Raw genomic sequence first — 13,344 nt, 5'->3', positions numbered from 1 at the left:
CTGCCCAGCTGGGGCGGGCGGCGCGATGGCGGCCGCCGTGGGCCTCTCTTCCTCGCCGGGCTCCCGCGCCGTGAGCGAGTTTTGCCAGAACGGGCGGGAGATCTTCCTCGAGGCCTCGCGGCTGCTCCTCACCTACGCGGACAACATCCTCCGGTGAGCGGGGCACGGCGGGAGGCGCCCCGGCAGCCGCGTCCCCTGGGTCGCCGCCCTGTCGCGGCCGGGCCGGGCTCGGTTCGTGGGCCAGCGCCTGGGCGGCGGGCGTTGCGGCGGGGTGACTGGCCGTCCCAGCCGCTCCCCGCCTCCGCGCGGCGGCTGACAGGAGCCCGCCGCTTCAGCCCCCGTGGCATCCGCGCTTCGTCTGCCCCTCTGGTGGGGAGCAGCTGGCGGGGCTTTTCGCCGCTGTGTCCCGAGAGCGGCCCTGAGGGCAGCGGCGGTGGGGTCGGGGTCCGAGGGGCTCGGCTGTCCCGCCGTACGGCCAGCGCCCGGGTGACCGCCGTGACTCGCTGGTCTCGCCTGTGCGTGGGTGCCGAAAGAGTCTGCGGGCACCGCGGGCAGAGGGCGGGCGGCAGCGGCGTGGCAAGTCCAGCGCTTTGTCTGGCGCCTCTTCAAGAAAACAGAGTCCGCGTGTGAACTTAGTAATTCCTCCTGGGTTACTAATGCAGCTTGAGGAGCAATTTATCATAAAATACTCGCACGCAGCGATTTATTTCTGGGGTTACAGGCAGACCATCTCGGAGATGAGCCATATGATTCAATTTTGTTAGGCAATATCGAAGTTCAAAAACATCTCGCTTTTTGTCATTATTTAAAAATATTACTTTTTACATAAGTGTGTAGTGGCTCGGATTTTTACTTATTTATTGCTGGTTGGTTTGTTTTAAGGGCTTGTTTTTTGTGTTGAACATAAAAGCCTGCATTGGCCCTGATTCTGCGGGCATTTAAGCACCTAAAAACTAGTGGATGCATAACAAGTAATGCTAAAATAGCAACTTGATTTTTCTATTGCCTTTCTCTTCTGACTCAGTAAGATTGGTATCAACAGTTAATTATAGTTGAATTCTTGCAAGGTGGCTCTGTAGAGTATATATACACACCAACATGTATGATTGACCTTGATGTCTTGAAGCAACTCAAGATGTACAAGCCGCCCCTCCCTGTCTATATCTGCTTTGTCAACCACTTGCAAAAACTGTGCTGTGTGACAGAGAACAGTGAGTCCTGGGCTGACTCTCTTTAAAGAAGGAGGCGAAAGAAGGTTTAGAACACTTGAAAGAGGAAAGGGGAACCGGGAGGTAGCCCTTCAAGAAGTAAAGAGACCGCAGTAGTTTCACCCGCGTACCAGGAAGTTTAGCATAGCTTCTGTAGTGGGCCTAAAACTGTCCAGCATTGAGCTGAGGACTTCAGTTAGAATGCTGTGGGGTAAGGGGGGGTGTGAAGTTGTCTGTAAGTGTCACTGCAGACTAAGCCCTGCTGGCTAGGACTACCAAACACATATTTATGAACTTGAGTTGCAAACTAAAATTTAGAACCAATTTCGTAACTCTCAAAGTTAAATGCAGAAGGACATGAATTAAGTCAAAGTTTTAGATAGGTTTCATGTTCTGCCTACATGGTGTGAATGAAACTAAACTTTTAAAAGATCTCTTATGAATGACTAATGCTGCTTAGTACAGTTACCCAGCTTTTAAGTGTTTACTTAATTTGCAAACATAATTAAAACTTTCAATTTCTTCAGGTATCCTTATGAAGAAAAATATAGATTAATTCGGATTGGAAATCCAGCATTTTCCACAAAGCTGTTGCCTGTCAGAGGAGCAGTTGAATGTTTATTTGAGATGGGCTTTCAAGAGGTGAGTAAAATTTAGTCATTTTTGATGTCTTCATCAGTTTACACACTAAAATTTAAAATTGGATTTTTTTCTCCTTTCCCAGTTGCGAGGCACTAGATTTGAAGCCAATTGCTATTTTCTTAATTTTCTTTTAATCTTTGTTTGCAAATATCTGCAGTTAACCAACAGAAAATGTAGGTGAGGCTACTTCAGAAATCTGGTGGAGTTAGAACTAAGCTGGTCTGTGATAAGACTGGTTTTCTGCTGTTCAGGCACACTACTAGTTTGCTTAATGGCCAGATACGTATCCATGCTGGCACAAAGGAAATGGTGGGAAACGAGGTGAAAACCCCTTCTCTTGGTAGCAGCTCACTATAAGGTAGACATCAGACTGCATCATAAGACAGTAGTTTCTGTTGTAAATCTGTGCATTGAAACTGTCATTTGGAAGGGAAGAAAAAAAAAGTCCCGCTCTTCTGCTGCTTGTTGCTACCATCAGTAGGGCTTGTGTGGCCCCATAGTGAGTTAGATAAGGGAAGCTGATCTGATTAAAAATTAATCCCCCAAAACAAAAAAAGAAACATTTTTCAGCCAATTCACAGTGCAGCTGCAGAATTACTAGTGTTGTCATGACAGCAGTGGAGGGCAACAGACTATTGAAGTAGTGGGAGGATGAGACTTTTACCCATTTAAAACAGTTATGAAACTGTATCCTAAAATAGTCTTGAGTGAATCTTGATTCTGTTGCAGTCAAAAAGATGTATTTCGAAGATTGCTTTGTGTCCTGAAATGGTCTCTGTCTTGGTAGAATTTAAACTGCCAAAGCTTGTTAAGCTAGAAGCAGCCTTTGTAATTACAGGAGAGCTGGGGTTAAAGCCCAACTCTTGTTTAATGATGCAAAGCTCTTGCTCTAGCTTTGCTTTAATTTGCCTGTTTGATGCCATGCTTCTGTATGGGTACGTACATTATGTTACTTAGGTCCAGCTGTCATGAGACTTCTGCCTCCTCTTCGGGTAAAGTTAATTAGTGTAATTGTCCTAATTAAAAAAAGTATGCTGAAAGAAATGGTGACTGCAGAGGGAGAAATGGTCTGTGGATTTATTCTTGTGCTGGTGCTCAGGAGATGACTTTTAATGATGTGTTTTAGCCAAGAGGTAGTCAGTGTAGCTAGTGAAGCACTCAAGCAGTAATAACATAGTAATTTTAAACATGTTATAAAGTGCTACTCCCACTTCTGTCAGATCTTTAAGAGCATGTTGGCTCAGTCTTACGGTTATTGTGTCAATTGAGGCTGGAGCTCACAAACTCCTCTTCAACTGCGATAACTAAAATTGTTCCTTCTTTTGTCTCTGCTTGGTAAGCTAACTTTTTCAATTAAGAAATGAGGACTCTTCTGCTGGATTGATACATTCTGTTTAGTTTTGTGGCGATTGTTAAGTGTTAAAGTGAAGCACTGCATCTGCAATGATAGGTGACCTAAGGTAACTGTGGATAAACAAATTACTCAGTTTAATAAATAGAAGTGCTGCAGTGGTAGAAACTGAAACTCTTAAAATATGAATGCTTCAGGATAGTCATGTTTCTAGTAACCTATTTCTTATGTTAAGTACATGGATATTTGCTTCTGTCGTAATTACTAATCTGTTGTTATGCTACCAGTAATCATGTTACAATCAAAAATAGGAACCAGAAATCAAGCTGGCTACAGGTCTCAATAAGAATAATATTTCCTATCTGAAAACTTATAAAACCTAAAAGATATTGGTATAAAAGAGAATTCCCAGCAGATGCTGTTCTAGAGGCTTCTTCCCCAGCACTGGCTATCCCCTTGTGTTGCCTAGTGTTTCACTGCTGTACTGTGAGAACTGAGCATTTGTTGGTCGCTTCTGTTGTTGCTGCTTTCTCTGCCAAACCATAATGGTGTTGTCCATGTGTGGGTCTGCAAAATAAGTTACTACCAAAAGCATGTGGTTATGAGCCCTTTGTCTCTAGACTGACTGTAGGTTCTTGATCTAATAGCTTCTGCTGTGAGGGACCGACAAGCTTCTGTGAGGGACCTAATCCAAAGGCTGAATCCTGCCAAGCCTTAGAATGCTAACTTCCAGTAAATTATATACCTGTTAGCTATAGATACAGACTGCTGGCTAGCTTAGACCTGCATTAACTGCTGAATTAATCTGTCTAAATTTCAGGGAGAAACTCACCTGGTTTTCCCTAAGGAAGCTTCGATGGAGCAGCTACGTAAAATCAGAGACTTAATTGCTGGAGAGAGGAGTAGCAGACTGAATGAGTCAAATCAAATCCATGGATCAGGATCCTCTGAAACGGTGGCCAGCACTCAAACAGTTGCACATCAGCCTTCAAGACCTGCTGAGTCTGTTCTTGCCCCTGCCCGTCAGCAACCAGAAACACCACTTGTGCGATCTCTTGAAATGGTAATTATAACCTGAAAACTTTGTAGGCACACTAATCTTGAATATAAAGATTGAAGAAGAGTTAACTGTTGGTACAGGTTGCTCAGAGAGGCTGTGTAGGCTCCAAATGTGAGCGTTTTCAAGACCTGACTGGATAAAGCCCAGAGCAACTTGGTCTGACCTCATAGCTAACCCTGCTTTGAGCAGGAGGTTGGACTAGAGGCACTCTTTATTTTTCCAATGGTTTCTGAAGTTTTTGAGTGTTTTCTTTGGTCTCCATGCAACTTCAACATGAAACATGCCATAATTAGAATATTAGCAAGAGATTTTGTTGAAGATGTTCGTAAATGTTTTATTGATCAGGGTATCATGAAAAAAAAGCTGATTTGTATTGTAAGGGAACAGCAAGGTGTGGGAACAGAGGGTGGGATGGGAAGCTAAGACTAGGGCTCTATACTGTTTGGTATTTGAGAGCCAGCAAAAGAACAGAAGCACAACCATAATGTTTATAATTATTGGCGTCTCAGTTCATGCATTATGACCTCCAGCGTGTAACCTGTGAGGAGGACTTTCTTTTTTCATGCGTGACTGTTGTGAGAGATGGGAATTTAGCCAGGTTGTGTTTCCCTTGTCCAAGAGGTTGAGATGAAGTTCCCTATCAAGACAGAGAGGCAGAGTCCTTTCATCTGATGTTACCTGGCTTGATGGGAGAAGACTCTTAACACCTCATACAGCTTTGAAAAATGAAGTTATGCCTTTCGATAGAAGGTTTGAAGGATGCTTTGGTTTAACTTTCTAAAGAGCTTTTCCCCCTAGAACCAGCGTCACTTTGGTCTTAAAGTTGGTGTAAGGTGAATCCTTCCAAAACAGAAGGATTCAAAATTCCAAAATTCCTTCCAAAATCCTTAAACAGAGTTCATCTCTTTTAAATTATATTATCAGCCATATTGTTGGATACTGAACTATGATATACTATTTCTTCCCAATACCTACCCAAGATCAGTGGAAGAGAAATGGCAGAGCATGGATTGAAGTGAAGGCTTTTGGGGAGAGAGAGCGCTCAGTGACCCATCATCACCCATAATGTCCTTTGGAAAAGAAACTGTTACAGGCACTTGAATATTGAGCTATTTAAGTATGTTAGAATGCTAGTAGTTGCCTCTATAATACACTGACTGGGTTTATTTGAATTGGGGGGGGTGGGTGTGATCTGCTTCTTGGGTTTTACTGTTTCAGCCACTTCCGCAATGGTGGTTGGAAGTGATTATGAAACCTCTAGAGTGACTTGCTGCAGTACTGGTTAGTACTGGAAGCTTTAAAGCTTTAAAAGTTTCATTGATCTTGCAATGAGAAAAATGTTGCAATTTCAAGTTGACATGATGTATTCTGAGGTTAATCCTTCCATTTGTTAATCCATTCCATTCTGCCTTGACTTGCGCTGGCCATCAGAGTTGTGGATCCGTTTCTCTGTAACTATTCTTTTTCCATGCTTCTTGAGATTCAACATGGGTGGTGGGATCAAACTTACTACAATTTAGAGACATTCCTAATGCAGTGTTGGCACTATATTAGAATGCTGTCTTTCAGCTGATCTCTTCAGGGAATTATACTGATAGCTCTCTGAGTCATTGAATTTGGTCTGTATAGTCTGGGTTGATTGGAGGGAAGTCCATAAAATACCTCCTGGCTATGAGTTGGCCATTTTGCTTGTGCAGCAATAGATATTTTATTTTTCAGGGAGTATACTGCAGAGGTATAGTTGTGTTATTGTTGTATACACTGCTGTCGGATGTCAGAGAGATTTAGAGTGGTTTTTGTAGTGCAAGCATTTTTGTTTCTTACCTATGCATTACAGCTGTGATTCATGGGAGTCCTGGTAAGCACAGGGAAAAGTGGCTTACTTGTGACAGCACAGGAATATTCCTAAATGGCACAGTTCTAGGGACCTAACCCATCATTATTTTGCCTCGTTTGAGTCTCTTCTGCGTTTCTTATCATAAGGCGTTCTTGAGACTTAGAGAAAGGAAAGCTCTGGCTAGTCATTATTTGTGTCCATTATGTCATGGACACAAAAGGTGTCCATGGATTCTGATCCCTTCCTGGATGACAGTGATTATAGGAGGAAAGAGGTATCAAAACTTAGATTTGTAGTGAGATTCACCACACTTCTAGATGTTTGCGTAAGACTTCATTGGTATACAGTGGCTTCCATGAAACTAGTTAAGCACTACTGTAATACTGATGGTTTTTGCCAGTGGGAAAATCTGAGTTGTCAAAGAATCTGGGAGACTTTCTGCTGTGCTGAGCAGTATCTCTGAACACTCTTTCAGGAAGCTGACAGAACCTGATCTATAAGCCATTGGCAGTCCCTCACTTCCCCTATTTCTTTCAACTTGCATTAAAGTGAATCTGAACACAATTGGGTTTATGATGTTAAACCAGTTACCTACAGCTAATGAGCTCCAGCAAGAGCAAAACCAGTTCTGTTCCGTTTCAGCTGTTATGAAAAGTAAGGGCTGGTCCTGTAGTATGGTCCAACATCAAAATAATCGCTCCTCATTTAAATGCTCCTTTGAAAGAAGTTATCTTCTGAGGAGTTCTCACACCTGTGTATCATGTTGCATTTGCTGCTAGTGAGTGTGGGATTTTTGCTGAAACAAAGATGGTAGTTAACAAGGCTAAAGACTGAAGCATGATCTTACGGTAGAGGAAAAGTAATTTAGCAGTGCCACGGGCTTCCCCCCAAAATATGCCAGACTCTTAATTTTAAAATCCTGTTTCACTTTCTGTGTTGTCCCCCTTTAAATGGGAGTAAATAGTTTCCTCAGCTACTAACTCCACTATTATTAACTTTAGCTATTTATTTTAGTAGATACGGATGTACCTTATTGGGTGCAACATGTAGTTGCCACTAAGTGACACTTAGGATAACTGACTGAAGAAGCCTAGTTCTTATATTGGATTTCTGTAACAGTGAAATACACTGTTCAGTATATGGTCAGACAGCTGTCCAAATCTGTGTCAGAGTTGATCTGAGAGAGAAGGGAGTAGAAATAGACAAGCAGCATTCATGAATAAGAAATAGAAAAGCGGCATTCATCAATAATAGAGTTCTGCAAACTGGTGTAGCAGTGTCCAGGAAATGGAATGAATTATAGGTTCTTCAGTGGATTTCAGGTAAAAGGTGTCCAAAAGAAATGGTGGAGGGGGGCAGGGAATAAGTCAAAAACTTTGCCATCAGAGATGTCTTTAAAAACAGTTTTCTCCCTGAATCAGTACACTTTTTGTTCAGGACACCATTCGGAATGCTCAGAGATGACAAGGCTGGCTTTACAGTTTGGGTGGTGGTGTCTGCAATTTTTATTGATATCTTTACAAATAAACATTTCACCTGTAAAGAAATATATAATGCAACTATGAGTATAGAATTATGACTGACTTAAACTAAAATAGGAGAGCTTGGTTCTTCTGGCTTAAGGTGGAAGTTCATAAATCATCTTGTGACTGAAAATTCTTTTGCAGGCTGCAAATATCTTGAAAACACTTCAAACAACATTTGAGCATCTTGTATTGATGTATGAGAATCCTTCTATTCAGCAGAAAGCACTAGCTTCAATTCCCCTCCAGCAACTGAAAGGGAAGGCTCAGGAAAAGCTCGCACAAGCTACAAGACTGGACAAAGGTAATGCTACCAATTTATACTGTATATGAAACTGGAAATATTCTTTAAAACATCTGGATGATGCGTATATCTACTATGCTTTAGGTGTGTGGATTTGGTCATATGTCTGCAGGTTCCAAATGCTGTCTCTAAATTAGAATTGCCTTCTTCCTAATTTTCAGATTTTCTACTCTTCTTTCTCCTTCTGTTATTTTTTTAATTTCATTTTTGTCATCCATCCTTTATAGCTTTCACGTAGAAATTTTGAACTCTTAATTTCTGAATTAGTAGTAAACAATGCTGGGGAAACAAATGGGGTAAGCATGTACTGTTATATTCCTTGTATCTAGAGTGAAATAGCTACAACAAGAGGAGGGGAGCTTCTTGTTTGAGTAGTCATTGTTTTGAAATTGTCAGAGTGCAATTTTCCTGTACGTACTACAATTCCAAATTCAGAATAAAATTTCAAAATACTGCTTCTCTTTTTAAAGTGATGTTATTGGTGAGATTTTGCAAGAGACCTTTCCAAGACACACCCTGATACAAAGAATCACCTTTCTTGCTAATGCTTAAATGAATAGAGTTATTCACATGCCATCCTCTTGGAGCTAGGAGTGAAATATAGGCATAAATATTTGTGGCATCAGTGGCTAAAATTCATATTTTCTTCATTAATGCAAATTTGTTTTGAATATACAAAGTCTTTGTTAGTTAAAAATGACATATTTCTATTTTCAAGTGGCAGGTTTAGATTTGTTTCAGCAATATAGTAAAATTTTACTTGTACGAGATAAATATTAAAAAAAAAATATGATTCCAAAACCATATTTAAACCAAAAAATCCTTTTCACTGTGACTCTTTGATAGAAGACTCTGAAGCAATTCTGCTAACTTGACGGGAGTGCTATCAATTTGCAAACCAAAAATAAGCTCTTCTCGTCTTTTTTATAACTGACTTTGTGATGTCTCATACCGCCACACACTAATATGTAATTGTGCCTTTGGCATTAGGGAACTTTTTGACAGTGGATTTTCTTAGTAATTTTTCTCTTTTTATAAAGCTATACTGGGAAGTAGGAAACCATGTAAACAAGTACAAAGAATTCTCACTCAGCAGTGTAGGACAATGCAATAGGGAAAAGAGACATAGCAGTAATAAATGAAAACTATTTAAATTCCTTTAAAAAGGAAAACAAAGACAAGCATACCTCTTAGAATCTGCTCTAATTCTGCTGTGCACATTATTAAAAAGGAGAAGGAAGGAGGAGGGTGATGTTTCCAGGTGCTTTTTCCCAAGCCATCAAGGTGACCTATTCAAAATGGCTTCCAGACCTTAATTTAGATACAAATGAAGGGGAAGGAATGGAACTCCACTGTTTTGGATTGTGGCAGTTTGAAGGCATTTTTAAAGAGCTTTATAGAAACATTCCTTTGGGAATGGATTGTGTATGAGACGTATGGGTAATTGGCCCTTTCAGCTTCTTCGGTTTATCTGTATCGCTCTATTAAGACTGTGTCACCTGTGGGAATAACTGCTTAGTGCTGGGGGACACTTGTTTTTAGGACTTCCCTTACAATGCATAATAGGCATTTTTGGCTTATAAAGGCTAGGAAGATTATGGTCACTTGATCAGAAGTACAAACTTTTTTTACTGTTTCCTTTTACCACTTTCCATTAGAAAGATAGATTGTGCAGTCAAAAATAGCTGCCTGTCACAGCCAACTGTCTTCTGTTCAAATAAATCACATTAGTTGTTCTTTCCATGCAATGTTTTCATGCAGGATTTATTTTAGAAACCAAGAGAAGAATATACATATGATAGCAGTCATATTTTCATAGATCGGTTCTGGTTTGTATGTTGTTGTCCAGGAAAAGAGAATATGGCCTGTGCTCAAAATCTTATCATTCAGTTTTTAGCAGAAAGTTTGAATATACAATCATATCCATTTTGTAAGCAATAACACCTTGTCTGAGTGTTTCAGCACAAATGTTTTTCACCTATAATAAGTAAAAATGGAAATTTTACTACAATTAAAAGTCAGGGTTTCTTGCTTTGATTAACAGATCTTTTCTTGTGCACTTCATGGTCTTGGCAATGTGTGTATAATAGAGTTAGGGCCCCCACAGTCTTTTGTACCAAAGACTACTTCAGCTTCAGAGGAAGATGTGAATTGACCTTAAATAAGTAAAACACACATCTTGCCTAGTCTTTCTTTGCCATCCTGAAAAAGGAGCTACCACATAAATTTGGTGCAACTTCCTTCAAACAGCATTTTTATAAATAAATTATTTTTGTATCTTCATTTGTCAGACCTGTCTGCAGTGTGACTACAAGCAAGCTGTAGTACATAAAATAACCAGGTATTAATATCTATGATTGCAGTGTGGCCTAGATGATGGAGTTAATAGGAGGACTTATTTGAATGTTTATGAATCTGAGAAGGAAGAGCATCTCTCTGGGCATTGGAGCAGAATATACATTTAAAGACTAAGGATTTAGAAGAGATGGATCTCTTCTGGAAGACTGGATTTTTACATTTGTTAATTAAGGAAAGTAGGGTTATTTCCAGGTGGTGGAATAGTGACAGTGTGTGAGTAGACCCTGACACCTGTTGTGAACACAGGAAAATGGGCCAGAAGAGTCTGGTGGTCTAGTGTGGTGGAATCGGCTAGAGTACAAAAATAAAGACATCCTGTGTCTAGCTTGGGTAAGCTGGCAAAGGTGTTAATTTGCTGAATTTATAAATAAACTCAACTTTGTTCGCATGGTATATGTACACATTGTACAATAATTAAGCTGTGTTTGTAGAAAGTCTGTTCATACTACACCTGGTTGTCTGGACTGCTGCCAGTGTCTGGTTTTTTGGGATTATGAAATCAAAGCAATTGTTATTCCTAGTTTAATAGCTAAGAATAGGAAAAGAATATTTAGAAGCAGAAAAAGAATTAACACTCTCTTTTTCTGAAGCCCTGGAAGAATATGAGGGGCAAGAGGAACTTCACCAGGCTTCACTGTATACCTAATTTGTTTTTCTGAGCAATTCCTTATTCTCACTCTAGCTGTAGTGTTTAGGAGTGTAGTTTTTTGTTCTTTAGATATACAGTTTGATGTCATTCAGTCTGGAGAATTTAGATATTCTTTTGTGTGTGTGCTTAAGTGACATATGAAGCTTTTTTTATAATGAGACTTCTAAAATGTAATAAAGGCCCAGAGATGGTGATTTGTGTAGATACTGGAAAGTTCAACTACGTTATTTTTTCATTTGACCTCACTGTGTTGTGTAAATTTTACAGGTGCACATGTGAATGAAGAGGACTTCTTGTTGTTGGAGCTCTTGGACTGGTTTAAGAATGACTTTTTTCATTGGGTAAATAATCTTCCTTGCAGCAGGTGTGGTGGGCAGACAGAGCCTAAAAGTGACTACCTGTTGCCTACTGATGATGATCTAAGGTGGAATGTCAGTCGAGTGGAAAATCATTACTGCAACCAGTGTCAGTTCTGTAATAGATTCCCAAGGTGAGCATACAAAGATTTGCTTTGTCTTTTTTTCTTGTCTTTCCAGAAACAGCTTTGCATTTGTGCATTTTGTGAACAAGTGATAAGTTGTTCACAAAATTAAAGATTAGAGAAGCTGTTTTAAGTAACATGATAGGATGGTTGATGAACCAGCAATTGCTCTATAAGATTAGAGATTTTTAAAAACAAAATATTGCTTTCTTTTACATGGCCTTGTTCTGAATACTTGTCTGATTTTCTTCCCTTTTTTTTTTACTGTTAATTTGGTAAAGTACAACTTCTAAATAAAATACGTTAATATTGGCATGGTATGTAGGTAGATTTTTGTTATTTCAAGGAAAACTTTCACTTTTATGGGAAATCACAAAGGGTAATGCACATCTTTTGCTGAGTCTATAGCAAAAAAGCAAATACGCGATTTCTTAATATTTTTGCTATCTATCAAAAGGACCAGCATACAAAAATAATATTTCAAGACGAAGTCTAAGTCAATTTTGGAAACTGAAAAAAAACAGATTCCTTTCAGTGGTGTGATAAGCAGTGATGGAGTCATGTGAGTCAAAGTAAAAGTAACATTCTACTCGCACTTGTTTTGTGCAGTACAGCAATCATTTCCATTGTGTTCTGTGGACTGAATGGCACTGAAATCTGTTCAAATCATCACAAGGACAGGCACGATGTAAAGATTTTGAAAGGAGAAATGTATTTTCAGTTATTCTGGTTTTGTTTTGTTTTTCTCCTGTAGGTATAATAACCCCGAAAAACTTCTGGAAACCAGATGTGGACGCTGTGGCGAGTGGGCTAACTGTTTTACACTGTGTTGCAGAGCCGTAGGGTTTGAAGCTAGATATGTCTGGGACTGTACAGGTATCAGTATTCTAGAATATTGTAACGTTAATACAAACCTATGCAAAATGAGGTTATATATTTTATGGTTCTGAGATTATATTAGCCATCAGGCAGCATATAAAGTTATGCAGTTCAGCAAACAAAGACAATATAAATTCAATTTCCTGTCTTGTCTGATGAGATGAAATATAGTTCTGCAAGTAAGGTTAGATGATTGACTTCAGAATGATACAATCTTCAGTTGAATCTAAGGGAACGTGGTCCTAAGATAGAAAAAGCAAGCTCTGGTAACTTTTCTGAATGTAGATGAACAGAAAACATGTTCTTTCAGCTGTTCCTTCGTTTAATAAATCAGGAAAAGTTATAATATTCTGCAGTATTAGAAGAGAGGATCTATCCTTATAGTTCATTTTTTCTTCTTGGCCTTTGTTATATAGATCATGTGTGGACTGAAGTATATTCTTCATCTCAGAAAAGATGGCTTCACTGTGATCCTTGTGAAAATGTCTGTGATAAACCTCTTCTCTATGAAACTGGGTGGGGAAAGAAGCTGTCCTACATAATTGCATTCTCCAAAGATGAGGTAAGAGTAATGATGATAATAAATTTGCCCTGAGGCAAGTGCATGATGTATTCCATCTTAGTGTGATTTCCAGAATTGTTATAGAAAAACATACTTTGAGCTAGCCTCTTTAAATGAAGCAAGATACATGGGAATTTTTGGTTGCTTTATTTTCTTCTTCAACTTGTGCTTGAGGTTGTCGATGTCACCTGGAGATACAGCTGTAAGCATGAAGAAGTACTCTCTAGAAGGACAGCACTCAGTGAAGCTACACTACGTGAAACAATTAATGCATTAAATAAAACGGTATGTAACTTTTCTTAAATGTATTTCTTTAAGTGAAACGTAAGTGTCTTTCCAGAATGTGAAGTCCTTGAACAAAGGAGTGCATTTGGTAGCCTGATAGGAATGTCCATGCACTGTGGAATGTAAAATACTGCTAACTATACAGACCTCATTTTACACTGAATACATAAGAATCAGTCACAGTGCTGAACATAGGTGAAATAAG

General features: G+C 39.5%; 1 protein-coding gene across 1 annotated transcript in view; it reads left to right on the top strand.

The window, feature by feature from the left end:
• Positions 1 to 19: 19 nt before the first annotated feature.
• The window catches only part of NGLY1 (N-glycanase 1), a 29,225-nt gene continuing 15,900 nt past the window's right edge, over positions 20 to 13,344 (top strand). The window contains exons 1-8 of the mRNA XM_075493175.1: positions 20 to 153; positions 1,736 to 1,850; positions 4,022 to 4,264; positions 7,766 to 7,925; positions 11,200 to 11,422; positions 12,168 to 12,289; positions 12,709 to 12,854; positions 13,029 to 13,139. Coding sequence (XP_075349290.1) covers positions 26 to 153; positions 1,736 to 1,850; positions 4,022 to 4,264; positions 7,766 to 7,925; positions 11,200 to 11,422; positions 12,168 to 12,289; positions 12,709 to 12,854; positions 13,029 to 13,139 — 1,248 coding nt within the window. The 5' untranslated portion in view covers positions 20 to 25. The remainder of the gene's footprint in view (positions 154 to 1,735; positions 1,851 to 4,021; positions 4,265 to 7,765; positions 7,926 to 11,199; positions 11,423 to 12,167; positions 12,290 to 12,708; positions 12,855 to 13,028; positions 13,140 to 13,344) is intronic.

This window comes from Mycteria americana, chromosome 2 (assembly GCF_035582795.1).
Source record: "Mycteria americana isolate JAX WOST 10 ecotype Jacksonville Zoo and Gardens chromosome 2, USCA_MyAme_1.0, whole genome shotgun sequence".
Lineage (NCBI taxonomy): Eukaryota > Metazoa > Chordata > Aves > Ciconiiformes > Ciconiidae > Mycteria > Mycteria americana.
Note: the sequence above shows the minus strand (reverse complement) of the source record. Positions and strands in the feature narration are given on the sequence as shown.